The 27808-nt window shown below is 45.9% G+C and overlaps 2 protein-coding genes across 9 annotated transcripts in view; both read left to right on the plus strand.

Annotated features, from left to right (window-relative positions):
• The window catches only part of PCNT (pericentrin), a 48252-nt gene extending 36448 nt beyond the window's left edge, over positions 1-11804 (plus strand). Inside the window, exons 30-38 of the mRNA XM_056119545.1 lie at positions 2463-2671; positions 4061-4163; positions 4952-5125; positions 5826-5945; positions 6932-7161; positions 7949-8025; positions 9353-9476; positions 10267-10394; positions 11331-11804. Coding sequence (XP_055975520.1) covers positions 2463-2671; positions 4061-4163; positions 4952-5125; positions 5826-5945; positions 6932-7161; positions 7949-8025; positions 9353-9476; positions 10267-10394; positions 11331-11374 — 1209 coding nt within the window. The 3' untranslated portion in view covers positions 11375-11804. The remainder of the gene's footprint in view (positions 1-2462; positions 2672-4060; positions 4164-4951; positions 5126-5825; positions 5946-6931; positions 7162-7948; positions 8026-9352; positions 9477-10266; positions 10395-11330) is intronic.
• A 3591-nt stretch (positions 11805-15395) lies between these two features.
• Positions 15396-27808, plus strand: part of DIP2A (disco interacting protein 2 homolog A) — a 75347-nt gene continuing 62934 nt past the window's right edge. For all 8 annotated transcript variants that reach the window (XR_008793229.1, XR_008793228.1, XM_056119306.1 and 5 more), the window contains exon 1: positions 15396-15604. Coding sequence is in view for 6 of the 8 variants with exons in the window: in XM_056119306.1 (XP_055975281.1) it covers positions 15514-15604 (91 nt within the window). In the remaining 2 variants the exon portion in view is untranslated. The remainder of the gene's footprint in view (positions 15605-27808) is intronic.

Raw genomic sequence — 27808 nt, forward strand, 5'->3', positions numbered from 1 at the left:
CAGAGCTAGAGCAGTTGCACGGGAGACGGAGAGAGCAGCAGGGCCACAGGCCCCTGCGCAGCCGAGCCCAGCTGAGCCCAGCCGACACAGACAAGTGGCAGCAATGGCAGAGAGACAAGGAGAAACTGGTGAGAGCCACCAGCACACACTAGAGGATCTGACACAGCTGGCTTTGGTCACTGTGGATTGGTAGCAAGTTCTTCACTTGGAAGCTGATGCTCCATGTGACCTTCTTCCAGACTTGCATGGCAGCCCGGGGTGGCTGCTCCCTTTCTACAGATAAGCTGCTGGGATTTTGGTTGAAATGGCTCATTGCCTGGCATTACTGGGTATCAGCTGGCCTGCAGCGGGAGCTCACCCTTTAGAAAGTGAAATCCCATTTTCTTGGCCTCCACAGTTACTTATTTTTTTGGTCACACCCAGCAATGCTTAGGGTTACTCCTGGCTCTGCACTCGGGAGTTACTCCTGGTGGTGCTTGGGGGACCATATGGGATGCTGGGGATTGAACCTGGGTCAGCTGCATGCAAGGCAAATGCCTTACCCGCTGTACTATCACTCTGGCCCCCCTCTGCAGTTTCTTTCAGATGATAAGTTCGTACTTTCCATTACATTTTTCTCCAGCATGATTTTTGACGCTAATGTTTCTAAGTGGAATTATTTTCTTAATTTCATTTTGAGGCAATACTGTTGCCTTCAATAGGTTGATCTTACTTCTTCAGTCTTTTACAACTGTTTCTTAGTTCTGTTTTTTTCTAATGGAGTCTCTGGATTGCCTTCTGCAAGGTGCTGTCCTGTGCCAGCAGATGTAGTTGCCCTTTCACTTCTTGCCTGGCCTGGGTGGTGGTGAGGGTCAGTGTCTCACTCTTTTCCTGACTGGGACAGCAGCGAGTCTTTCCCTGGGAAGAAATGGCAACTCTGAGATCATCAGAGGAAATACCCCTTGCCCCTTCCGTAGTCATCTGCACTCAGGAGCTTCGTCAGTCTGGAGTCACGGGTTTTATCCTTTGGGTTGGTGTGCTGAGTAATGCACATAACTCCCTCAGGCAGAGCCATCCTGGCTTTCTTGGGATGAATTCTGCTGGATCTGGGTGCGTGAGTCTTCTACATAGCACCAGATGGAGTGTGCTGATGTGTTGTTAAGGACTTTGCATTTCTGTTAATGAGAGATTGGTCTGTGGCTCTGTTGTGCATTCTTTGTATGATATCAGGTGAAGTATTCTCAGAGTTGTGCTTCAATGCAGTCAATTCAGAACATTCTCATCACCCTAGAATGGAGCTGCACCCAGCAACTCCCACTCCCCCCTGCTCTGTGGACCCTTCTGCATGCTTCTCTCTCCCAGTGTCCAAGGGTCACACATGCGCTCTGGATCAGGTGGTCCCTGTGGTAAATGCCCTTCAATGGAGTGATGGTGTGGAGTGGGGGCTGGGTGGCCCTGCACCCAACTCCCTGACCTGGGACTTGAGGTGCTCATATATTTCTACCCCTCTCCCCCCCCTCCCCCCACAACACACACACACACATTGTCTGGCTTCCGCATGGAAGTAGGTGCTGCAGGTGCCCTGTTTGAACTGAGGTTTAGCACATGTAGGTTCCGGGGGAAACCATTGCCTCTGGTTCTGACTCCTGAGGTTCTCCTTGGTGAGGCCCACCCCAGGAGCTCCAGAAGATGCCTCCTTGCTCTTCTTTGTGTTCTCTGACTCCCTGCAGAGCAGGGCTTTGTGCTGGGCCTGGAGCCTGACACAGAGAGATAGGTGCCTCTTGTCCTACACCCCAAGGCCAGGGGCCTGCCACTGCCATTCCCACTTTGGTGCCAGCCTCAGGCTGGTCTTCCAGGGACTGGACCTCCATGTGTGGTGTGTGTGAATATGTGTACATGCCTGTGTGTGGATGAATGGTGTGTGTCTGAATGTATGTGTCTGTGTGGTAAGTGGGATGAATGTGCAATGTGTGTGTCTTTGTGTGTCTGGATTTGTGCACATGTGTGTGGCTGAGTAAGAAAGAGTGGGTAAGAATGAGTGTATGAATGTGCAGTATGTGAATGTGTATTTGAATTCATGTATGACTGTGTGGTGTGTGTCTGTTTGAATAAATGTATGAATGTGTTGTGAATTGTGCGTATGTGTTTTTGTCTGTGGGTCGTCTTGTCTGTGTCTCAGGGGTCCAGAACTTGGATCTGGGACTCTTTATCCTGTTTCCTCTTCTTGAGGTCTTGACCTTCACTCTGGGAATTGTCTTGGATCTAACAACCCTTGAGACTCAGAAATGTGGCATCTGTGTGGTTCTCCTTACTCATAATGCCCAGTGGGAGCTATTGGGGGATGACCAGATGGCTCTGAGGGAGACCTGTGCAGAGCTGGATCAACTTGGGATCCAGTTCCAGGGAAGGACCTTCTACTGCGCGTGATGGGCCCTAGGGGCACTAAGTGAAGGTGTTTCTATGTTGTTTTGCCATCACCATAGCGAGAATTGGAGCTGCAGTGTCAGCGCAGTGAGCACAAGATGAAACAGCTGCAGCGGATGCTGGGAGAGCTGCAAGCGGAGGGTGCCGCACGGCCCAGCGCACAGTCGGAGCAGCTGCATGCACAGCAGCAGGGACTGGAGAAGATCCGGCAGCAGCTACTGTGTGCTGCGGGGCTGCTGACCAGTTTCATCAACCAGACCTTGGACAGGTGTGTCACTTGAACATTAGTTCCAGTAGCCGCATTCTAAGGTTTCAGGTTCTTTTTGTTGTTACTGTTCCTCCAAGTGTTTACTGTGGGGTCTGGAAGCTCCTCTCAGTAAGAATCACTGGGAGGAAGGAAGGGTGGGAGAGAGGGAGATAGAGGGAAAGGAAGAGGGATGGAGAGATAGAAAAAGAGGAGTGTGTGTGTGGCTGAGACTGAATGTGTGTGAGAGCATATGGGTTAGAGTATGTGAGAGCATGAGTGTGAATATGTGTGTATGAGTGTGTGCATGCATGAGAATATAAGTGTATATGTTGAGAGTATTGTGAAAATATGAATGTGTCTGGTGTGTGAGAGAATATGCGCGTGTGAAAGAGAAACCAGGGTCACTCACATTCTAGGCATATACCTTAAGCCCGGAATTACCTCTCTGACCTTCAGGTTCAGATACTCATAAAACTCCATTTCTCTTTCCATGTTTGGATGGAGGCATGGGCAGCTCTCTTCTGAAAAGTAGTGGCAAAGTTAGATTTTGTTACTAACAGGACATAAATCCATTTATGTTATTTTAGATACCTTCTCCCTGTGCCCAGTCTGATTTTTTTGTCCTTTACCCAGAGAGGAGTTGGTACTGCAAGGGGTATAGGGTCAGGAGTCTCTGTGTTCACCTTCCCTGAATCTCTGGGGTGGCTACCATATAGCTAAAAGTCAAGAGAATCTGGGTTCCTGTCGCCTCTCTCTTTCCCTAGAGCAGGACATCGCTGAGAGTTTTGATTCCTGCCACAGCATCCTGGCAGAGAGCAGTATAGGCCTTCTTGGCCACACAGAAAGGTCTCACAGACTAGATGCCTATGGGACCCAGGGACTCACCCCCCCACCCCCAGCCCCACCATGGACTCTTACCTTTTTGGACACATCTCATGGTGTGTTCCTCCATGGTCCATATGGGACCTGGGACATTGCACACACCTTTGCTCATCCTCAGAGCAGAATTCCTGTGTGCCTGCCTTATTTATTCATTCGTTCATTCATTCATTCATTTGCTTTTTGGGTCACACCCGGCGATGCTCAAGGTTTACTCCTGGCTCTGTACTCAGGAATTACTCCTGGCAGTGCTTGGGGGACCATATGGCATGCTAGAAATAGAACCTGGGTTGGCTGCATGCAAGGCAAACGCCCTACCCGCTGTGCTATTGCTCCAGGCCCAAGCCAAACCTTTTGGATGTCTCGTTGGGGCCAGGGACACTGTCCAGAGAGCTGGAAACAGCACATGTCTGGCCTGTACAGGCCATGAACTTGATCTTACACTGTGTGGTTTCCTGACCACCACAAGGTGGTAGCCTGGTGACGCCAAAACCTCTGGGGGAGATGACAAATGCCTTTCAATGTCTGCAGGACAATTCATGACTGGACGTCCTCCAACGAGAAGGCAGTGGCTTCTTTGCTGCGTACCTTGCAGGAGCTCAAGTCAGAGTTGACTGTACCCAGCTCCTCCCCGGTGAGCAGTGCCCATGTCTCCTTCTTTGGGGCTCCTGTCTGTTCTGCACGATAAGGCACTTGAGCAGACAGGACTTGGCCCAGCTGGTCTTTCTCCTTGATATTGAGAGCTTCACTAGAAGTGAGATTCCCAGTCTGAGCTGGAAATTGTGAGCCTGTTAGCTGCAGCAGAGGTCACTAGTGTCAGTTCCTTGTGACTGGCTGGTGGGAACCACAATGTTAATCTGAAGAGGTCGTGCAAATTAGGCAGGGGGAATGCTACTGCTCTTACACTCTGTCCCTACTCACCAGCAACTTCCTGCCCAGGGGCCTGTGCCCTCTGTGGGTTAAAGGGTTTTTCATCTGGGAGAGGAGGGTGCAGTGAGCCCCAGTCACATTTTGATGGAACTCTTAGAACCTAAGACAGGGGATGTGGGAAGAGGTTATGATGTCAGCTCAACTCTTAATAATCCTCTGTTCCTCAGAGGATTGAGAAGGAATCAACTGGATTTTGGACCAGGTGTGGCCCAAAACCAAAAAAGAATTATTTATTTATTTTTGCCACACCATTGGTGTCAGGATTTACTCCTGGCTCTGCACTCAGGAATGACTCCTGGTGGGTCTTGGGGGACCATATGAGATGCCAAGATTGAATTTGGGTCAGCCATGTACAAGACAAGTGCCATACTGGCTATACTATCACTCTGGCTCCTAAAACACACAAAACATTTTAAATAAAAATGGAAAACAGATTGTATGCTTTTCAGCAAAACAACTTTACACTTTTTTTTCTCTTTTCTCCTTCTGTAGAAGAAAATGGCAGCAGGGCTCCATGTCCAGCTGGTGGATGTTTTGCTGAATGACAACGAGTCTCTCCGCAAGGCACTTGGCACAGTGGCTGAGGAGAAAGCGGAGCTGTGCCGGGCGGTGTCCAAGCTGGAGAAGACCCTGAAACACCACTTGCTAAAAGGCTGTGCACTGAGCGTAGGTCCCACACCTGGCGCTAGGGGCTATGCACTGAGCCCCGGATCCCACACTTGATGCTCGGGGCTATGCACTGAGCTCTGAGACCCACACTGCTCCTCCAGAGCTGGACCAGGAGTATGTGAGCTGGGCTTGCGCTGGCAGTCCTGCGGGCCTTCAGGATCAAATCTAGCAGTGTTGCTCGGGGGTCATGTGGTATCAATCTGGCAGTTTCTATGTAGTTCCATTGAGGAAGTGTTTGTTAGTCTTTGGCCTGTCTCTAATGATTGTTTTTTGGGGTGTTCTTTTCATATTCTGATACACCTCCCTGTCAGATGATTTGCAAATATCTAACTCCCTGATTCTGCAGATCTACATCTCTGCAGGATGTAGGAACCTCGGAAAAAAGTGTTGAATGAAGTGACATGTATGATGTGCTCATTTGCTCTTTTGAGTGTTAGGGCAGAAGTTTTAGTTTCACTTAGTGATCCATTTGTACTTAATTTTTGTGTTTGAACTGAGGGATTCGTCAAGGACAATTTTAAACATGTCAGTACCATTGTGTTGGTCTTATCCATGTAGCCGGTAGGATACTAACAACTGGGGGCTGAGTCTTTGGGAACCCCGGGGCTGAGAACTATTGCCTCCTGCTTCTCCGCTGCAGTCCTGTGCTGTTGTGAGAACAACAACTTTACATAATGCTGTTGGTGGTTCCTTTCAGAGGTCGGACAAATCTATGCGGAAGCTTGACAAGACGGCTCTGCAGATCTCTTCCCAGCATCCAGAGCCAGGAGTGAGGGCCCCGGCCCTCAGTGAGGATGCTGACTCTGGCAGCTTCAAAGTAAGGCCTTGTGTGGGGTAGGCTGGGTACCTGTTTCTCAGGATACCTCTTTGGACAGCAGTTTCAGGGTCCCAGAAACATGTAGGGGAATCACAAGAGTTCCCATATGTCCCAAGCCAGCCTCTCCAACTGTCAACACATATTGGATGTGGGTTTTTTTCTGTCCATAATCCCACAGCTACAGCCTCTGTGGCACTTCTCCCATGGATTTGGATACATAGATGAAACTTCTGCCACCTCTCAGTGGATATAGACTAGGTCCTCTGTGCTTGCTGCTTTCATAAAGTCCACATGTGCCTTCTCTAGCAGGCGGGCTATCCTGGGGAGTGCATTGAGGAGCAGCTGACTAGATGTTTGGTCCTGTTCTGCAGAGGTCACGGATCAGTGTGATGTGAGCAGTGCTCTTCTCTGTAGCTTGGGTAGCCCTTCAACCTTGGTGTATTATCTCAACCTGGCCCCCTTGAGGGAGCTGAAGAGGCTAGACACCAACCTCTGGGTGATTCCAGGGCTCATACAGCACTCCCCTTTTGTGTGATTCTCCATTGACCCTCCCTAAGTCCCCCTCCCTGCCAGAGAGCCCTTAATGGTCAAATTATGGGCTCTTGGCAGCTGTGGCACCAGTGGCTTTGTTGTATTTAGTGATCATGATAGGATTTGTAGCAGCACGATAATCTCTGCTCACATAGGTCTTGACTGATTTCTGGGTATTTGCTGAAGAAAGCACCATGGTTCCTTGATAGTTTATTTTCCCCTTGAGGGGCAAGAGCTAACTTTTAAAAGCCCCTCTCCACTGGTAATGTGGGTCTGACTGTTTCAGTGTTCAGGGGTTACCCGGGCCCCACCTAACAGTGCTAGGGTGGGGAGGTGCATACCACCTATTAGGCAAGCTGCTCCCTGGCCCCATTCAAAGCTCTTGGTACCAGTGGTTGGTGTAAGCTGTTCCTGCAGGGTTCTTTGTTCAGTGATCAAGTGCTGTGTTTTTTCAGATGGAAAAATTGTACCTGCATTACTTGAGAGCAGAGAGCTTTAGGAAAGCCCTGATCTATCAAAAGAAGTATCTGTTACTGCTGATTGGTGGATTCCAAGATTCTGAGCAGGAAACACTGTCCATGATTGCTCACCTGGGAGTATTTCCTTCTAAAACAGACAGGAGAGTGACGTCTCGTCCTTTCACAAAGTTCCGGACCGCCGTGAGGGTGGTGATTGCCATCTTAAGGTATAGCCCCAACATGCACCACTGTCTTTGTGAATGGAAATCACACTGGGGATCTGAAGGCAATAGCTCTCGAGACAGAGGCCTTTGAAGTAGTGACTCATGATGCTTGTACACAAAACTAGACAAATGGTCACCTTCTGCAACAAAAGGATTGAAGGCTGCCTCTTGGTCAGGAAATGCTTTGCCTCACAATGTATCTCTTGCCAAAGTTCTTTCTGGCAGCAGGCATATCTGGTCTAGTTAAAAACTGCATTTTCTTCAAACTTGAGTTTTCTATACTTTGGTTAAATTTGTGTCACATAAAAGGAACATTTGCCTAAGATGAGCTACTGATATGTGGGCCCCTCTAGGTTGTGCCCTGTGCCCTGGGGTGGAGTGGGATGGCTCTGCAGAATGCCAGGGAAGGCCTTTCTTTCCTTCCCCTTCCCAGGATCATCAGCTTCATCCCATTGAAGGCATTGCATTCCACCCAACCCTCCTTTGCATGGGGGTCACTTTCCAAGTGTGACTGGGAATTTTGAGCATTTCAAAGTGAATGATGAAAATTATGCTTTTGGTTAAGTTTTTATTAGTTTGTAGAATTTTCTTTTTTGTGCCACTTCTGGTGGCACTCAGGCCTTATTCCTGGTTTTGTTTAGGGATCATTTTTGGCAGGGTTCAGGGACCATAGATAGTGCTGGGGATCAAATCCCAGTCAGTCACATGCAAGGCAAGTGCTCTAGCCCTGTACTGTGTCCCCAACCCTTTTCTAATTCTTCTTTTTCACCCCCCCCCCTTTTTTTTGTAGATTGCGTTTCCTGGTTAAGAAATGGCAAGAAGTGGGTCGGAGAGGAGCCTTGGTCCCCGGTAGAGCCTCCCGCCCAGGTGGGGATGCACAGTTCTGAGATCATAGTTTATTATGTGATAAGGAAAACAACTTGGCAAAAACAGTTGTTAAATAAATGGAAGTGCTGGGTCCATGAGCTGATAGGTTTCCTGCATAGAAGGGCCTTTCCCCCAACTCATGTCTAGTTCTTCCTCACTGGCTTGGCTCAGAACATGGCTCAGACCATCAAGTTCTGTCCCACCCGCAGGGAAATCCCCTGCAGGGATAGGTGGCAGAGCCCCTGGAGTCAGCCACCCTGTCTCTAGGCTTTCCTGTGGGACCCCAAGTTGTGATGTTTCTGCCTTGGCACTTCCTTCTTGAAACTGAAGTGCTTTGTTTTTGTTTTTTTTTTTCATTTCTCAAAATTGTTTATTATCTATTTTTTTGTAAATTTATTTATTTATTTTGAATACCCATCCCTCCACCAGTGACCATTTCCCACCACTGCGGATCCCAGTATCCCTCCCCCCTCCCCCTCCCCCCCCCCCCCACCCAACCGTGTCTCTGTGGCAGGGCATTCCCTTTTGTTCTCTCTCTCCTATTGGGTGTTGTGGTTTGTATAAGAGTTAAGCCTGATTTTCAGGGAGAAATGTTGGATGATTTACTTTCCATTGATCATTTTGTATATAGGGAGATGTCGTGCAGCCGCATAAGCGGCCGCGTGGTTTGGAGTCCTGGTTCCTGCATACTCGAGCTATGCTTGTAGAGGCTCCTGGTCACCGGGGTTCCATCTGGAGGAGGCGGGATGTGGCACCTACCCCATCTGGGACTTCCCGGTGATCTTGGCTCTTTTTGGGACCTGGTGCATTCTCCGGGAGCTGTGGAGCGCCCCCCCCCCCCCCCCCCACACACACACCCACACCCACACACACACACCTTTTTTCTCTGCGGCTGTGTGCTGTAGAAACTGAAGTGCTTTGATTTAGCATTAGCCTATCAAAACCATGAGCCCCTTTCAGTCCCTCTTGGGATGGTCCTAAGCATACTCCTTCAAGGTAAGGAGTGCATGTCACCTGTTAGGTAAGCTACTCCCTGGCCCCAATCTTCCCTAGCAGCCCCAGAGCACTGGAGGAATGTGTACTTACAATGCAGGATTGAGGGAGTAAAATGCAGCTTATCCAAACACAGCTTCTTCTAAAGCTTTAAAAAAAGAAACCACCTTAACATGGGCACTTCAAAAGCATTCTGAAACTGTCCTATGGATTCTTCAAAGTGCATAAATCTTATGGATTCTTAAAAGTGTTATGTTTCGGTGATGAAACGTCCTACTAAAATTCATTTGTTCTTCTATGCTGATCCCTTTATTGTGAAATCATCTGGGAAAAGAATTCTTAAAACCACGGCATCAGGAGTCTCCTCCCGAGAGCAGTGAGTCCCTACCAACCCGGGATGTGTCTTCGAGTCATAGCAGGGATCCTGTGCCTAGAGCTTCCCTACGGAGAAGAGAAAGGTGAGCTGTATAGCCTTAGGTTGTAGGCTACAGGCTCTGCAGCCTGTAGCCACCTCACTAGATGTCCTCAGCAGATTGGTGCGGGTGCCCAGCCTATTTCTGGGCACAGGGATGTCGACTTCCTTCAGTCACAACACACACACACACGCACGCACACACATGCACATGCACATGCACATGCCTGCACACAGACTAACATATGCACACACCGTATACATGCTCACACACTGCACACCATGTTTTCTCTTATACCCACATGTATACAGAGGTATGATTGATTGATGGTTGATTCTACTTTTATCTCTTTCCTATGGGAAAATGTTTTTTCTTGCACAACATATTATCAATATTTAACACCTATTTGGCAGCTGAGATATTTCTATAATCTATAGATGTTATCTCTAGACACATTATGTGTTTTTTTTTTTTTTTGAAATTCCTTTCAATGAAAAACTAATAATGTGATTGAGGAAAGAGATTTGAGCCACATAAGGTAATGCTTTGGGGATACTCCTGGCTCTGTGCTCAGTGGTTGCTCCTGGCTGAGTTCAAGAGACCTTGTGGTGCTGGGGAATTAAACTGGGTTGGCTGTACTATTTATTAGACTGTCATCACAGGGACTGAGCCCTCTCAAAGTGAAAGTGAAACTATTCCTGCCCCATGGCTATAATGGTTGGAGGTATGTTAATGTTATGTCATACAGCTTAACATTCATATGTTAATATAAAATCAATGAGGTTTTTTTTGAGGCCCTGTATGAATGTGAGGTAATGTGGTGCTTCATTTGTAGGTTCGCTCTATCCCCAAATTCCAGATCAGAAATATCCCTGACTGTGTCTCAAGATCCAGAACATTCTTTGACAGAATATATTCACCATTTGGAAATGATCCAGCAAAGACTTGGGGGAGTACCACCAGGTATTCGTGTTTTCTAGCTATGTTGCAAGGTTGAATTAGAGAGACAGTGCAAGGACAAGGCATTTATCTGCCTTGCTGACCCTGATTCCATCCCAGCACTAGATAATCCCATAAGTACCACCAGGAGTAGAGAATCAGGAAAAGTCCTTGAGTACTGCTGGGTGTGAACCACCCTCTCTCCCACCAGAGTAATCTAAACTATAATACATATTTTATATCTATAATTAAAATTTAAAATATTGACAGCTGTATGACAATGCATCTTGATTGCAGAATCCAACTTAGTGATTGTGTAGATTTGGTCTCAGAAATGGACTATCATCAGCAACACCAAAAGAAGAATGTAGACATGGCCTTAGCACAGAGTCTTGGAACTAAGATATGTCTTAGGATATTGGTCTTAAGTGGAAGTGTTGGGTCCTTCTGACTTCATCACTAGCTGGGCCTCTGTTCCATCTTCTACACTCACAGAAAGTGAAAAATAGTTTGCTGCCAGGATACTAGTTTATCAGCCCACTGCTTAAGATAATAGCTTATTAGTCCAGTGTTTAATCATCACAATTTAAACTATGTGAGTCTTATTTTTACCAAGAACATACTGAATTCAGTGATTACAGTTCAATACTGTGAACTTCTTAAGAAAATATTTCCTTCTGGGGCCAGAGAGATCTTACAGGGGTTCAGTTGCATGCAACCAACCACTGTTTAATACCTGGTACAACATTGTATCTTACCATTGCTGGGTGCAGTGCTGGAGGCTCCCTAAGTACTACCAGGGTGGCCTAGGTAATCTTTGGCACCTTCGGGCCCATGAATTGAACTGTCAGCTGATGAGTTAAGAAATAAGTAGTCTGAGCATCACTTGGAGGCCCCCATCCCGCAAAAAGGTGTGATTCTATCTAACAAATTGCTACATCATTTTTTATTTCTATGTAGATTCCACTTCAAAGAGGTCCTTCCGCCAGAAAATTAAACAATGAATAAAAAAATCCTGTGGCTCTTACCTCTGATAGTGCCATTTAAGGAAGAGGAAGAGATTTGTTTTCCTTTTCCTGAGGAAAACTGACAGTGCGACCTAACGTCCGGAGCAGTGCCTTCTCCTCACTCAGTGCCCGAGATACCAGCCCTGGGGATTATAGATTGGGTGGTCTCACCTTTCTATGGGGCTACAAAGCCTAATGGAGTTCTCCCCGGACCCTCTGTGTTGTTGTCACTCAACACAGATGTGTTGTCACTCCTCCCTTCAGGAGCTACTTCTGTGCATGTGGGCAGAGCCACCTGTCTTCTTCCAAAGAAGGGGGAGCAGACATAGCTCCCTATTGACTTGTTTCTTAAAGGGTACAGATGTAAACTGGGTTTTAAAATGCAAACATTAAAAAAATAAATAAAATGCAAACATAAAGAATAAAATTAAAGCACTGTTTTATTTGTGAACAGCCTCGTATTATTTGGTCTTACCCACTTTTTATCAGTGACTGGCAAAAATAAAATACAGACTTAGAATTTATATTAGACACCCATAAGGTTTTTTTTTTAAACTTTCAGTATTCACTTAGCATCTATTTACCAATTATCTACTCTAATTTGGTTTGTGTTTTTGTAAGTTGCTGTCAACTACCTATTTCTCATGAGTAACTTTTCATAGTTTACCCCCTTTCCCCCCAAATCTTTCAAATTTATTTCTTTAAAAATGGGGCCGGAGTGATAGTATATGGGTAGGGCATTTGCCTTGCATGCGGCCGACCCGGGTTCAATCCCCAGCATCCAATATGGTCCCCCAAGCACTGCCAGGAGTAATTCCTGAGGTGCAGAGCCAGGAGTAACCCTGCTTGGTGTCACCCAAAAAAAGCAAAAAAAAAAAAAGTCATCCTAAAATCGCAGTTATTCATAAGTGAGTTTCAGGCATACAACGTTTAAAAGCAATCCGTTCCCCAGGGACCATCTCCCACCCCCAACCAGTCTGCCTCTAGAGAGGTGCTTTTTTAAAAAACTATAAAGTTTTGCACTGTGGTACTGTGGTTTACAGTACTGTTATGAAAAGGTTTTATGCATAACACTTTTTTTTTCAGCATCACCTCCTACTCCCAGTTGAACAATTCCCTCCACAATAATTGTTTCCCCTTCCTTACCTATTCCCCAGTCTCCCCCACCCCCATTTGGCATGTTTCCTACTGAATATCAGTTCTCACGGGTTGGAGCGATAGCACAGCGGGTAGGGCGTTTGCCTTGCATGCAGCCAACATAGCCGACCTGAGTTCGATTCCTCCGTCCCTCTCGGAGAGCCCGGCAAGCTACCGAGAGTATCTTAACCACATGGCAAGGCCTGGCAAGCTACCCGTGATGTATTTGATATGCCAAACACAGTAACAAGTCTCACAATATTACTGGGCCCGCTCGAGAAAGTCGATGAAAAATGGGAGGACAGTGGCAGTGATCAGTTCTCATGTTCTTTGTTTCCATTGTCTTTGGGCATTTTGTTATTCCACCATTATTCTTTTTTATTTCCCGCATGTGACAGAATTCTGTGTTGGTCTCTACCTCTAACTTCACTCAACATACTTTCTAGATCCATCCATGAAGCAGTGAATTACATAATTTTATTTTTTCCTATGGCCAAGTAATATTCCATTGTACCATAGTTCCTTTATCTAGACATCTATTCTTGGATACTTGTTTCCAGATTTTGGCTATTGTAGATGGTGCTGCAGTTTTACTCATACTTGCACCCAGTCTCCTTTGCTCCAAATCTGCTGGTATGTTTGTAAGTATCCCAGTGTCATTACTTTTTTTTTGGGGGGGGGCTTTTTGGGTCATACTTAATGATGTTCAGGGGTTACTCCTGAACATAGTGTGACAGTAGTGTAAAACACTTCTGAATTACTTCTGGTGGTGCTCAGGGGACCATAAGGGATGCTGGGGATCGAGCCTGGATCAATCTCATGCAAGGCAAATTCCTTACCCACTTTACTATTGCTCTGGCCCATTACTTATTTTGGTGATAGGTTTTTCTTTCAACACTGGTAGTACTTTCTTGTATTTTTTTCCGTATTGGCCATACTCCATTGCTATCCTATACAACACTGCTACATGTACAAAGTTGCTGCACCAGAGAACACTTCTACACCTTACCATACTGTCATGCCATACAGTACTACTTCAGCTGGAAACACTGCCTCATATTACAATACTGACCTATGTCAGACATTGCCACAACATTCACCACTGCCTTGTAATAAACAACTGTTACACTATAGAGAACCACAACACTACACAATGCTGCTATACATAATACATTACATAATACAACACTGCTATACTAAACAATATCACATTTTCTTTTTTACAGTATCACATTTTACAGATACGGATGTATAACAGTGGCATGCAATGTCACTCACACTCTACAACTTGTTACACTGACACTGAACAGATGGTCACACTGTACAACACTCCCAGTTTACACCAATGTCATTCTATATGACTACCATAGTCTACACCATTGCCATACCCTATTACATTGCCAGTTCTACATTGCTGACAGTGTATGACACTGCCTATTTACACCACTGCCACAGTCTACACTACTGTCACACTATATGATTTTGGCAATCATACTGCCATACTGACAGGTCCAGGCTCTACCTGTCAGAGTGACAGAAGTGTCTTCACCAGCACTGTAAAAATTAAATGTCTTCAGTTCCAATGTCTAGAAACGTAAAATGATTATCAAACACTGAATAAATCAAATTCCTGTGCACCCATATTAACTTTATAGTGGAGTGCTCACTGAAAGCTGTAGTGCAGTGGCTTCAGAGAAGCATAAGTGTCTAACTCAGGCCCCAGAAATAGCCGTGCCCTTAGGTGGCTCTGTACAGGAAAGCAGAGCCTCCGCACAAGGTGGTATCCCAGCCTGTTGTGCTCTGGTGCAGGAACTAATACACACTCAAAAGCTACACACAGGTCAACCTGGACAAAGATGCAAAGACCACAGTGCAAGTAAGTTGACACTCAAAGCCACACAAGTCCAACATGACCAGAGATCCAGGGGCCACCGAACAGGTCAGTGTGATTGACAGATGGGGAAGACACATTACAGGGAGGACTATCACCTTACATTCAACTGGACGACTACTACCTCGTCTGGGGGCCACATCTGGCTGTGCTCACAGGCACTTCCCACATGTATTTGCGGAAAAATCTCCATCAGGGTTCCTGAGGGTCGCAGTTCAGCTTCAAGCTACCAAGTTGTCAAATCTTGTCCCCTTTGTCCAGATCACGTCAGGGTCAGAGAACGGGGTTGGAGGTTCCTGCGGGTCTAAGGCTGCCTTCAGGGCTGCAGGCACAGCTCAAGCGTCCGCAGCTGTCAGGGCACAGTCTGATGACGGGGTCACCCCACAGGAGGCACACCGGCCAGAGCCCGCCGACCTCTGGGTGAGAGAAAAGCCCGAACCCCTTGCCCTAGGTGGAAGGATGAGCCGCCTGCACCCCGCCACTCACCCGGCCGCCAACCGAAGCGCCAACGGGGGCGACGCTGAGGAGAGGTGGCTCAGGTTGCCACAGCGCAGTGGCATTCACAGTGGCCGTTCAGGACGAAATTCTGACATCCCGCTCGGAAGGGAGCTCTGACACGCGGAGATCCCCCCTCACAAACTCCCCAGAGCTGTGCAGAGACCCGCTGCAGGCCAGGGGCTCCACCCCTCGGGGAGAGACCGTTCGGACAACCCGGCCCCGCGGGCGCTCGCGCAGAGCCTCTCGGGAGTGACGTGTTCCTGGCCTGTCCAATAGGAACGCGGAGCGACCGAGCCGCTCGTCGAGGCCAATGGCTGTGAGCCCTAGGTGTTGCTGGGCGGGACCGGGCGCCCTCCTCCAGCAGCGGCCGCGCTCTGCGCGTGCGCTCTTGCCGCGCGCCCCTCCTACCGCGCACGCGCGCTCTGGAAGCCGGCCGGCGAGGGCGCGCGGGGCGGCGGCGACGCGGCAGGCGCCGCCCGCGCTCGTGCCCGCGCTCGTGCCCGCGCCGCTCGGTGCGGAGCTGCCGGAGCCGCGCCCCTGCCCCGCCGCCTGCGGGCCGCCGGCCGAGGGCAGCCACGTAGCCGCCGCCCGGCCCGCCGGCTCCCGCGCCATGAGCGACTGTGCGGGCCCGCTCGAGGCGGTGCCGCTGCCCGCCGAGGTGCGGGAGGGCTTGGCGGAGCTGGAGCTGGAGCTGTCGGAAGGTGAGCCCGCTGTCCCGCGCCCTCCCGCCGGCCCTCAGGCTCGCCCCGCAGCCCCGCGCGGGCTGCGCCTAGCGGCCTCCCGGCCCGGCCCGCCCGCGGCCCCGCGCCTGTGGAGCGCGCTCCCCGCCCGCGGCCCTTCTGAGAACCGCCCGAGTGACCGGCCTTGCAGCGCCGAGGCCTGAGGGGCCCCGCGGGCTGTGGTCTCGGTCGGGACGTCGTGGCGCGGCCGCCCCGGGGGCTTCGGCCCTGAGGGTCTCCCGGCTGTTGTCGCCGGTGCTCGCCTGCACCTGGGGGGGAGTCACGGCCCTGCAGGGAGAGTCCCGAGTATCCGACTGCAGAGACTGCCTTCTCCGGTCTGCCTCGGAACCCGCTGTCGCTTGGTGCGGGTCTCGGAGCTTGGGGTCCGCCGGCGGGGCTTCAGGGCTGCTGGGGGGAGGGCGGCCGGCCGGCTGGGGGCGGTGGGCGTGGAGCCTTCCTCTGGCACACACAGCCCCTCACTTGGATCTCTTCACTTTCTGTTGGGATGTTTCGTCGGGGTGGGGCTGGGACTTCTGAGTCAGGCATCTGATGATGGTGCACTTGAATTTACCAGCACTTAAGGTTTAAACACTTGCTCAGTGACACTGGTAAGGGGAAGTGCCGTGAGAAATTCGTCGTGGGTCTGAGAATTCTTGGTCCTTACAGACCTTCTAAGGAATGGATCTGACAGGAACTTCTCTCCTGAATTTGCTGTAGCTCTTCCTCCGGGGAAAGATGGAGGTTATAGATGACCACTTTTTCACTAAGTGTTTTGCAAATTGCCTCAAATTCCTGCTATTTAATTCCTTGTTTTGTGATTTATGTTTGAGAGCCTTCCCATAGTTGCAAGTTAAATAAGATTACATTCTTTCCTCCCGGAACATAATTTTGTGGCAGAACTTAAAGTTAGATTGCTTCAACAAAAGAAATGCTGCTTGTTGGATTTGTTTATAGCGTTGTCATCTAGACATTTGTAGAGGATATATAGATAAGTAAAGGGTAAGATCATGTGTTAGTGCAGTGGGACTGGGAGTGTAGCTTAATCTGCAGATACTGTGTGGCAGGGACCAGACAGCCCCAGTGCTGAGGCAGCAAAGGAGGCAACAACAACTGATTATGGTACTATACAGTATTTTGGTGCCTTTGCTGCTGTACTGCTTTAAAAAATGTGGGTGATATTATATGATTTGCTCTCTGTTTTAGTGGTTGCAATAGTCAGAGAGGAAATCTTACACAATAGGCTACTATTGTTCCATTCTAGTTTCTTTATTCTGGTTAATAGTTCTGTTCCAAAGTTTTAACAGTCCATTTCTTGTTTCCTACATTCTGATAATGCTGGAACACCAGCAAGATAGAGTCTAAGGAAAGGGAGAATGTTTCGTTTTTGGAGTTGTTTTTTTTTTTTGGTGGGGGGTGGGGTCAGCTGTGAGAGCCACACCTGATGATGCTCAGAACTTACTCCTGGCTTTGGTCCCAGGGATCACTTCTGGCAGGGCAGATCACTTCTGGCAGAGACCATATAGGGATCCAGCCTGGGTTAACAGCGTGTAGGGCAAGCCACCTTACCCACTTACTATCATTCGGCCCCAGGAAGGGACTTCACTCACAGTTTTTTTTCCTCTCTAAATGGCATTAATTTCTAAAATGTGTAATATGTTTCTTGCACTTAGAAATGAGAGTTACCAATACTATAATGCTATAGCAGACAATACTATAAAACACAAATATTTGTGTACTTTCTAGTTATTATTTTGTTTTAAAGTTCTCCTGTCTGAGTTCTAGGCATCTGTCGGTACTTGAACCAAATGCCTTCTTATTTTTGCACCTTTCATGGTCATCCTTCATGTGCTACTTTCTTTGAATTCTCATCACACTTGGCCCTTCCTTTGGAGTACTTGCTACTTTTAATGTTTTGGTGGTTTTTTTTTGTGGGGGAGGAAGGGCATGTTGGGTCTATGCCCAACTATGTTCAGGGTTTACATTTGTAGGCAAACTCCTTACCCCTTGTACTACCTCTCCAGCCCCAGTAATGTTTTGGCTCTCAAAGGTCATCTCTGTTTCAACACTGAACATTGATCATAAAGCTTTGCACCATGTGGTACTTTAAAAAAGAAATACATGAAGAGTTCAGAGAAAGTAAACAGTTCAGAGGAAGTATAGGGTGAAGTGAGTTTCTTCCTTTATTTGGCTTCTCTATTTCTTGTGTTTCTTTCTAAAAGTTATTTGCAGTGGTCCCCAAACAGCTCTGAAACCCTTTTGGGGGGCTTAGGGAAGACTATCTTCATCACCATAATAAGATGTCATTTCTGTGTTTCCTGGTTTGACATTTGTAGCAAAGTTGTGAAAAACTGCTAGTGAGGTATCACAGATGTAGACCAGGACACTTTCCATCCCAAATCCATTATGATATTTAATGTGGTTAATGTGTGATAAAAAGAGTATGCCAGTGTAGCTTTCCAAGAAGCAAGAAAGGGAATTTTTTTCAAGTTTCATCCCTGAAGGCTTTATTTCAGGTAGTCGACTGGGAAGAGTGTGAGTGCCCATACGTATTTCTGCCACCAGAAGTGTGGGCTTGTGAGGAATGTAAGTGGCTTGAGTTGCAAAATGAATTAGCCAGTATTTTTGTAGAAAGCTGTGTTCACTTGAAAAAAATGGGTCAGAAACTATTGTGGTTTAGACATAGATATTTTGTTCACATATTCTGGAAAACAAATGAAGGAGAATAGTTGTTAGTGTTTATGGCCAATGATAATATTTGGGCTCTCAAGCAAAAATTAAAAGGAAAAAAACCTTACCACTGTAAGGTGATGGATAATTGATACTTAGACTTTTGAATTATTTGAATTTTTCCCTTTTAATAATTGTTATAGTTTAGGTCGGCCATGTTGGCTGCATGCAAGGCAAACGCCCTACCGCTGTGCTATCGCTGTGCTCCTACCGCTATAGCACAGTGGTAGGGTGTTTGCCTTGCACGCAGCCAACATGGCCAACCCGAGTTCGATTCCTCCGCCCCTCTCAGAGAGCCCGGCAAGCTACCAAAAGTATCTCGCCCACACGGCAGAGCCTGGCAAGCCACCCATGATGTATTCGATATGCCAAACACAGTAACAACAAAATCTCCAATGGAGACGTTACTGGGCCCGCTCGAGCAAATCGATGAACAACGGGAGGGCCTTTACTTTACGAGCAAATCGATAGTTTAGGTAGCATGGTTACAATGATGTTAACATTTATGGTATTGAATATTGGTGTACAAAATTATTGTACTCCACCACCGTCAAAGTCCCCAGCACCCTTCACTACTGTCCTTATGTCACTTCTAGTCTGCCTTTCCTTCCTTTTTCCCTCTTTCCTCCACTGCAGGTAAATCTGAGTTTTGTAACTCAAGACCAAGGCTTTGTCATTATTCATATTGTCTGTTCTCTTATTTTCTTTCTCTGTATACCACAGGTGAGTGAGATCATCAAGTATATGACTTTTTCACTCTGACTGACTTCATTTGACCTGATTCCCTTTAATTCCATTCACATTGCAGCAAGCGCATGGTTTTGTCTGTTCTTACAACTGCATAGTATTTCTGTGAGGCCAGACACTGAACAGGACTATAAAAGTAAAGTACGTCTACTCACCAAATTGGGAGGGAGAGGCAGTGTCTGCATAGTGTCTGCAGAGATAATGGACTGAGCACATGCTTTTCCGTAGGACCTGGGTTTGATCCTGCCCCTTCATGGTTCCTAAGCATGACTGGAAATGACGCTTGACGATAGAACCAAGAATAACCCCCATGAGGCAATCAATCTTAGAAGGAAATATGCATTTGTTTATATATATATATGTATACACACACAGAGATATATATATCAAGCACACAAGGCTCAACCTTTAAGAACATGTTAGTGATTTTTTTTTAATGACTGATTTTTTTTTTAATTTTTATTAGTGATCTTTTATAAAAAGACTTAATGGCCCCTAGGTGAAATACAGCAATCTCCACACTCTTTCCTCTAAGAATACTTTTTTTCAGCGGTTTTTCATAACAAACAATACAAAATACATTGTTTCCATTCTGCCTGGGGGCAGGGGTTTGGGTTGGGGATGGAAACATCCAAAATATGGTGGTGGGAAGGTGTAATGGTGGTGGGATTGTTGTTTGAATATTAAATGTAATGAAATATTGTGAACTACTTTATAAAATAAAAAAATAAAGAATAACCCCCATGTACTGCCAGCTATGCCCCAACCCCCAGATTTTGGTATTGAAAACCTAAATAGGGTTAGAGTTAGGGAGGTTGGTCCGCACCTGGCTCTATTCTCAGGGATCACCCTGGAAATGTATTACTTTTTAATAACAAATATAGTAGCAGGACCAGAGAGATAGTACAGCAGATAAACTCACCAACCTTGCACATGGCTGAACTGCATTCAATTCCTGGCACCACCTATAATCGCCCCAGCACCAACAGGAGCGATCCCTAAGCACTCCTAGGTGTGGCTTCCAAATCAAAAATATAAATAAACTTAGTAGGTCTCAAAATTTTTCAAGTGAATTTAGTTGTTTTACATTTCAGTGTAGTGTTTTGTTGCTGGTCGTTCCCCCACCCCACTCCCACCAGGACTGGGGGTTCCATACCTGGCAGTGCTCAGGACTTACTCCTCACTTTGCAAGAGTCATTTCTGTTGGGCTTGGAAGACCATGTAAGGTGCTGGGGATCAAATCTAGGTTGGTCCTGTGTAAGGTAAATGCCCTTCCTGCTGCACTATCACTTCGGGCTTATGTAGTTTCTAGTATGGTAAACATTGATAGATATAACTCATAAACAAGTCTTTGGGGTCCTCAATATGTTCTTTGGTTTTGGGGGCTGTACCCAGCAGTCATTCCGGACTGTGCTTGGCGTGGGCATCAGGTGTTGCTGGAGATCAAACCTGGAACCCAGTTATCTTCCTGCTCCCCGGTGACTTTTCTTTTTTTTATTCGCCCTCCTCCATCACTTGTGATTTTGATGACCCCATTACTCAGAAGAGACCAGACCCAGAGACCCACTCCTGGTGATACTTGGCCTGGCTGAGTGAGCTGGAGTGCTCAACTCTCAGATGTGATACAGTGTCACAGACTGAATTTGGGACCTTCTTTTCCTCTTATACCATGGAGCTCTGTAGCCCCGGGTGGAGCTTTCCAAGGAGGACCTTGGGAGTTCCTTGCAATCCTTTGGAAAGTGGCCTGATTTCCCGCAATTGAAACATTTATTCCTACAATTGAAACATTTGTTCTGAGCTTGTGTCTGTAGTGCATATGCCGCAACAGTATTTATCTGTGCCTGATGTTTTAGCAGAACCAACATTAGACACCCCTTCATGTACCCCATTATGTCCTCCTCCTTAATGGGGCGCAGAACAACCTGGCAATCCTTGTTAGCATTTACAAAAGCCAATTGTTTTGACAGGTGCTACTGAGTTCTCATACCCTTGACCTGCCATTGACTAGCCTCTGTCAACCTCCCTATAAAGTCTGCATATGGTTCTGAGGCCCCCTGAATATCACGGTCCTCCCGTTGTTCATCGGGCCCAGTAACGTCTCCATCATGAGACCTGTTGTTACTGTGTTTGGCATATCAAATACGTCACGGGTAGCTTGCCAGGCTCTGCCGTGCGGCGAGATACTCTTGGTAGCTTGCCGGGCTCTCCAAGAGGGGCGGAGGAATCGAACTCCGGTTGGCCATGTTGGCCGCTTGTAAGGCAAACGCCCTACCACTGTGCTATCGCTCTAGCCCTGAATATAGCTTCCTTTAAATTCAGCATCTGCATCAATATATTATCCAACATCTTCTCATGCCAGACATGTACTCTAGCCCTTGAATTATCTCTTGGGCCCTGATTTACAAGTTTTTCAAAGAACAGCAGTGTGATAGTTTCAGTTTTAATACCCTAAAACTTTTTATATAATATTTATTGCTATCCTATATATATATGCAGAATTTATGCTTTAATTAAACTTTCTTGGTGATCCTGAATACTGCTTGGTGGCTTGGTTATGGTCCCCCAAGCTACCCTTCCCCCCCAACAAATCCCTATGAGAATTTGTATACAGAATGGTAACTATAATTAATAATTTTGTATTTGGCTGGAGAGATAGCACCAAGGATGAGGTGACTGAGTTTGATCCTCTGTACCGTGTATGGTCCCTTGAGTGCCACCAGGAGTGGTCCCTGAGCACAGCTGGATATGATCCAAAAACAAAATTAAGAACTTGTAAGATCTACTTTCAGTAACTTTCAATAATACTTTCAAAGTTTATTGCTTTTGGGGCCACATCCTGTGGTGCTCAGGACTTGCTCCTAACTCTACTCACTACTGTCAGTGCTCAGGGGACCATAAATGGTGCTTTAGGTCAAACCTAATTAGTGTCATGCAAGGCAGTACCTTATCTACTATACTATCTCTCTATTCCCTTAAAAGTTCTTATTTCAATAACAGTCATTTATAATGATGTTCAAAAGCTGGTTCTTTGGAAAGGTCAATATAATTGATAAACCTCTTACCTGGGTAAGGAAAATAAAGGACACAATCCACAAATCAGGAGTAAAAGGGGGAAATAATACAGATCTTATGGGCATTAGAAGAAAATGAAAGAATACAGTGAATAACTAACCCCCCAAAGTGACAGCCTGGATGAAGTGAACCAGTTCTTTGAAAGGTACAGTTTGCCAAAATTCACACATGTCATCAATGACCTGCAGTCATGCTCTTCCTCTTAGCTCTACCCCAAAAGACTGAGTAGATCTATATAAATACATTGTGTTAATAATGTTTCAATATGGCAGTATTAGCATGCTTATAGTAGAGAATTCTACTAAAGATTTAAGGAGGTAATCATATCAATTCTCTAGTCTTTTGGGTAGAATAGAGATTGAACTGGATTTTTTTTTCTTTTTTGGTCACACCCTTGTGCTTAGCTATTACTCTGGCTCATTGCATGGGCGTCTCTCCTAGCAGTGTGCAAGGGAACCATGGGGCCAGGTTCAAACCCAGGCATCCTGCATGCAGAGCATTCACTCACCCTTTGAGCCAGATCCCTGGCCAAGGAGTGTTAACTCACTCTGAGATCTGCATGACCCTAATACCAAAACTAGATGGGAATAAATAGCAAAAGAAAACTTGTAATCAGTATCTCTCATGAGCATAGATGTGAAAAACCGTAACAAAAATATTAGCACATCAAATCCAATGATGTCTAAAAAGAAATTGCATAAATGTAGGAAAATATTAGACAAAATATGATACCTGTTTAGATTAAAATCTTCAGGTGAACTAGGAGCAAAGGGAAACTTTTTTTTTTAAATTAATTTTATTGAATCACCATGAGATAGTTACAAGCTTTCATGTTTGGGTTACAATCATACGATGATCAAACACCCATCCCTCCAGTGCACATTCCCCACCAATATCCCTGATATGCCCCTCCTTTCCCACCCTGCCTCCATGGCAGACAATATTTCCCATACTCTCTCTCTGCTTTTGAGATTTATGGTTTGCAATGCAGATACTGAGAGGTTATCATGTTTGGTCCATTATCTACTTCCAGCACACTTCTCCTATCCAGACCGGTTCCTCCAGCCTTCATTTTCTTAGTGATCCTTTCTCTATTCCAGCTGCCTTCTCCAAAGGGGAACTTTCTTAGTTTCATAAAGAGCATATACAAGCCCATAATTCAGGTTGTAATTAAGGGTGAGAAGCATGACACTTTTCCATCAAGAACTGGAGCAAAACAAGGATGTCCTCCTCTCACCACTGTTTCCCACTCCTTGCCAGTGCAGCAGGCAAGAACAATGGAATCAAACTGATGCAGAACAGGAAGTCATACATCAAATTCTGTTCACAGAGTGCATGAATGTCTGTGTAGGAAATCCAGAAGAATGAAGCAAAACAAAACAAAAATTCCTGGAATTAATAAGCAAGTATAGGGGTTGGAAAGATAGTATAGTGGGTAGGGCGCTTGCCTTGCACACAGCTGACCTGGGTTTGGTTCCGAGCATCCCATATGGTTCCCCCAAGGATTGACAGGAGTGATCCCTAGGTGCAGAGCCAGGAGTAAGTCCTGAGCACAGCTGAATGTGGCTTCCAAAACAAAACGAAACCTAAACAAGCAAATAATAGCCAGGTTGAAGGATTTAAGGTTAATATATAAAAATACATTACTTTCCTATAAAAATTAGCAGTGAATAAATGAGAATTGAAATTCACTTTAAAATGTTCATTTCATACTCAAATGAAATTCTTGGGTATGAGGATAGAAGATCCAGGAAGGCCAACATAATATTGAAAAAAAGCAAAGTTGGAAGCACTGACATTTTCCCACTTCAGGACTTTCTATAAAACTACAGTATTTGAGGCCATAGTAGTAGTGATGTTAGAACAGAAAAAAAAAAATAGGTCAGGAGAACAGAATAGAAGTTTCAAAAATAAATCCACTGATATTTGACATAGAAGAAATACAGAGCTGGAACTGAATGACCAAATGCAAAGGGAAGAAACTGGGCTGAAGAGAGAGCTCCGTGTAAGCATGCACAAGGTCCAGGTTTAACCACATGATCCCTGAGCACTGCCAGGAGTGACCCCTCAGCCCAAGATCACTGTGTTAATCCAAAAGGCATAAAAAGAAAAAGACAAAACTTGGACACAGACCTTACATTGTTCTCAGAAATTAATACTGGATTGTAAGCCCAAGTGTGAAAAACAAAATTCTGATATTCTGATATTACTTCTAGAACGTAACAGAGAAGAAAACTTAGATGATTTTGGGTTTTACAGTGACTTTATTTTATTTTTATTTCCTTTTTGCTTTGTGCTGCCTGAGCTCAAACCTCAGGCTTCACACTTTCATGCTTGCTCTCTACCTCTCAGCTATATCCTTGGCTTATTAGTGTTTTTTTAGGTATTACAACAAAGGCAAGGGTCTTGAGGGTGGGGCATTTGCTTTGCACATAGCCATCCTGGGTTTGTTTCCCAGCTCCACATACTGTCCCCAGCACTGCCTGAAGTGATGTTTAAGCTCTGAGCCAGAAATAATCTCTGAGCACTGCCAGGTAAGGCCCCAAATTCAAAACATTACTAAAAAAGGCAAGATCCATGAAAGAACTGATAAGCTAGACTTTAGGAAAATTAAAAGCTGGTGCTCTGTAAACAGCTGTCAGAATGAAAAGATTGGCTATATACTAGAAGAAAATATTTGCAAAAGACACATGTGATAAAGGACTGTTATACAAAATATACAAAGAGACTCTTCAGTCTCAACAGTAAGGGTTCAAAGCGATAATGCACTTAGATTGCTTTGTTGAACCGACTCTGGTTCCACCCTCTGGACCACATATGGTCTTTGAGCACTGCTAGGAGTGATCCCTGAGCACAGGTGGGTGTGACCTATGGCCTGTGACTAGTAACCATAATTTAATACAACAGCAACAACAAACCTCAATAGTAAAAGAACAACCAACTGGATTGAAAATTGCGCCAATGACTTTAACAGACACCTCACCAAAGAAGATATTTAGAAGACAAACATAAGATGTTCCATATAATATTTCGTTAGAGAAATGCAAGTTAATTTTTTTAACTATTTATTGATTCAATTACTGTTATTTGTAATATTTTTAATGATGGTGTCCCATGTACATAATTCCAACACCACATTCATCACCAGTGTACCCAAGTCCCTCCCCAAAGGTTTCCAATGCCTCTCCCTTTCTACTACCCAGCCAGCCCTTAGTTTTATGAGTCAGTCTGTTTTTGGGATTTGAGGTTTATTTTTTGGTTTGTGGGCCACACTTGTCAGTGCTAAGGGGTTACTCCTGACTCTGCTTAGGGACCACTTCTGATGGTGCTCTGGGGATCATATGGGATGCTGCAGATCAAACCTATGTCAGCCTTGTACAAGGCAAGTAAGTGCTGTACCTGCTGTACTATCTCTGGCCTCTCGTTTCTCCTGTTGTGTTATCTTTGACCCTTTGTAACCTTGCTTTATATCTTTTAAATCTCACATAAGGGTGAGATCATTCTGTATCTATCATTTTCCTTCTGACAGAATTCAATCCTCCTGATATCCGCTAGTTCCATCCATATTATGGAAGATTGAATTATTCCACTTTTTTAGGGTTACATAATATTCTATTGTGTGACATTATCTGAAGTATTTCATGATTTCTCTTGTTTTTGGACTACACTTGGCAGTGCTCAATGTTTACTTTGACTCTGTGCTCAGAGACCCTTCCTGGTGGAGTTCAGTGGGCAATATTGGGTGCCAGGAATTAAACCTGGTTTGGCTGCGTACAAGGCAGGTACCCTACCCACTGTTCTCTGGTACCTATACCACATCTCGTTCTATTCAGTTGTAGTTAAGCATTTGGGTTGTTTCCATATCTTGGCTATTGTACTAATCTCCACGATGAACATTCACAATCACATTGAATAACGATGAACATTAAGTGTGCATATATCCTTTTGAACCAGTGTTTTGTGTTTTACAGATGAATTCCAAGAAGTGGTTAAACTGGATCATATGGAAGTTTTATTCCTGGTTTTTTTTTTTTTCAGTGAGCTTCATATTGTTTTCATAGAGGCTGAACTAGAAGACCTTCCCACCAACAGTGGATGAGGGTTCCTTACCAAAACCTCATCAACACTGGATATTTCCAGACTTTATGATATGTGCCACTTTTACTAGCGTGAGACAAGATTGTTGCTTTTGTTTGCAAGGGAAATTAAAAGTAAACAATGAAATACCACTACCTATCCAGACTGGGGAGATCTGGGACTTGGAATGGGGTTCAGGGATGACTCAGTGAGAGAGTATATACCTGCTTGTGACAGTTTTGGTTTGAGCATCATAAAACAAATCATCTGTCAAGCCATCAAAAAGATACTTTAAACATCAAAAAGAACTTTAAACACACATTTACTATGTGAAAAAAGTCACTTTGATGAGGGTGTGGTGCCCCGAGCAGGTCAGCCTATACCTGCGGGGCTAATGGATCTTCAGCCTGGTGGTGCCTTCAGGGGTTCCTGATACCCCAGAATTGCTGCTGTGCCTCTGGCCAGACCCTAACATCTTGGGACTAAGTTTCCTAAGAAATTAAACAGTCAAAAGTTAGGTGTGGGAGCCATGACCACAAACCACCTCCAGCTCAGCTATACAAACTCATTTATTGGCCTTACTTCAGAGATACATAAATAAATCTTGAAAGAGATCAAAAACTGTAGTTAATCTTAGACCCGTGCAAGGCTGAGTAGATCAGGGTAAATTAGTGGTCATCCTGGTGCCCACCCAAGCAGAGTCCCTGGTAGCCACTTGCTTCCATAATGCCAAATTATGCATTTGCCATGCCTCCGGCTGCACTTCACTGTCTCAGGATGGACCTCACTGAGATATAATTGACTGAAAATTTTAATATGCAGGTTTTGTGCCTGAAACCTCTCAGGGTTGGGATGGACTACCTTCCCCCACTTCCCTGTACTTCTGGAAGTCTCAGCAGTCACATCCACACTCCAACCCTGCTACCCAGTTAAAAAAGCTACTCCAGCCTTTCCTTCCAGATAAAAATACTGAACAGGGGGCTGGAGTGATAGCACAGTGGGTATGGCATTTGCCTTGCATGTGGCTGACCTGGGTTTGAGTCCCAGCATCCCATATGGTCCCCTGAGCACCGCCAGGAGTAATTCCTGAGTGCATGAGCCAGGAGTAATCTCTGTGCATCACTGGGTGTGATTAAAAAAAAAAATTACTGAACGGCTGTTTAAAACTACATACACTGAAGGATGTGTGTTCACGGGCTTTCTGGGTGGCTCTATCTCCCCGCCTGCGTTCAGTGCTCTAGAGCTGCTGTGTGTGGACTGGATCTGTACGGCTGTTGGCCAAGGGCAAGCGAAGGAAGGAACGAGAGTCAGGCTGGTTGGTCTCAAGACCGGTTTATTCCAATCTCATCCCTGTTCACTCCTCTCTCTCTCTCCTTCTCTCCTGGCCCCCGATCTGGAACCCCTGGTCCTTCTGACTCTGGCTCTCGGCTCTGGCTCTCTATCCTGATCCCCCAGCCTACTCTTACAGTCTTGTTAAATCCCAAAACCATGACGGGCTGGGCTTACACATTGGTGTGGTCACAATAGGGGTAAAGTTCTTTCCCTCAGGGGATGCTGTTTCTA

This window comes from Sorex fumeus, unplaced genomic scaffold, assembly GCF_029834395.1.
Source record: "Sorex fumeus unplaced genomic scaffold, SorFum_2.1 ptg000041l, whole genome shotgun sequence".
In the NCBI taxonomy this organism is placed as follows: domain Eukaryota; kingdom Metazoa; phylum Chordata; class Mammalia; order Eulipotyphla; family Soricidae; genus Sorex; species Sorex fumeus.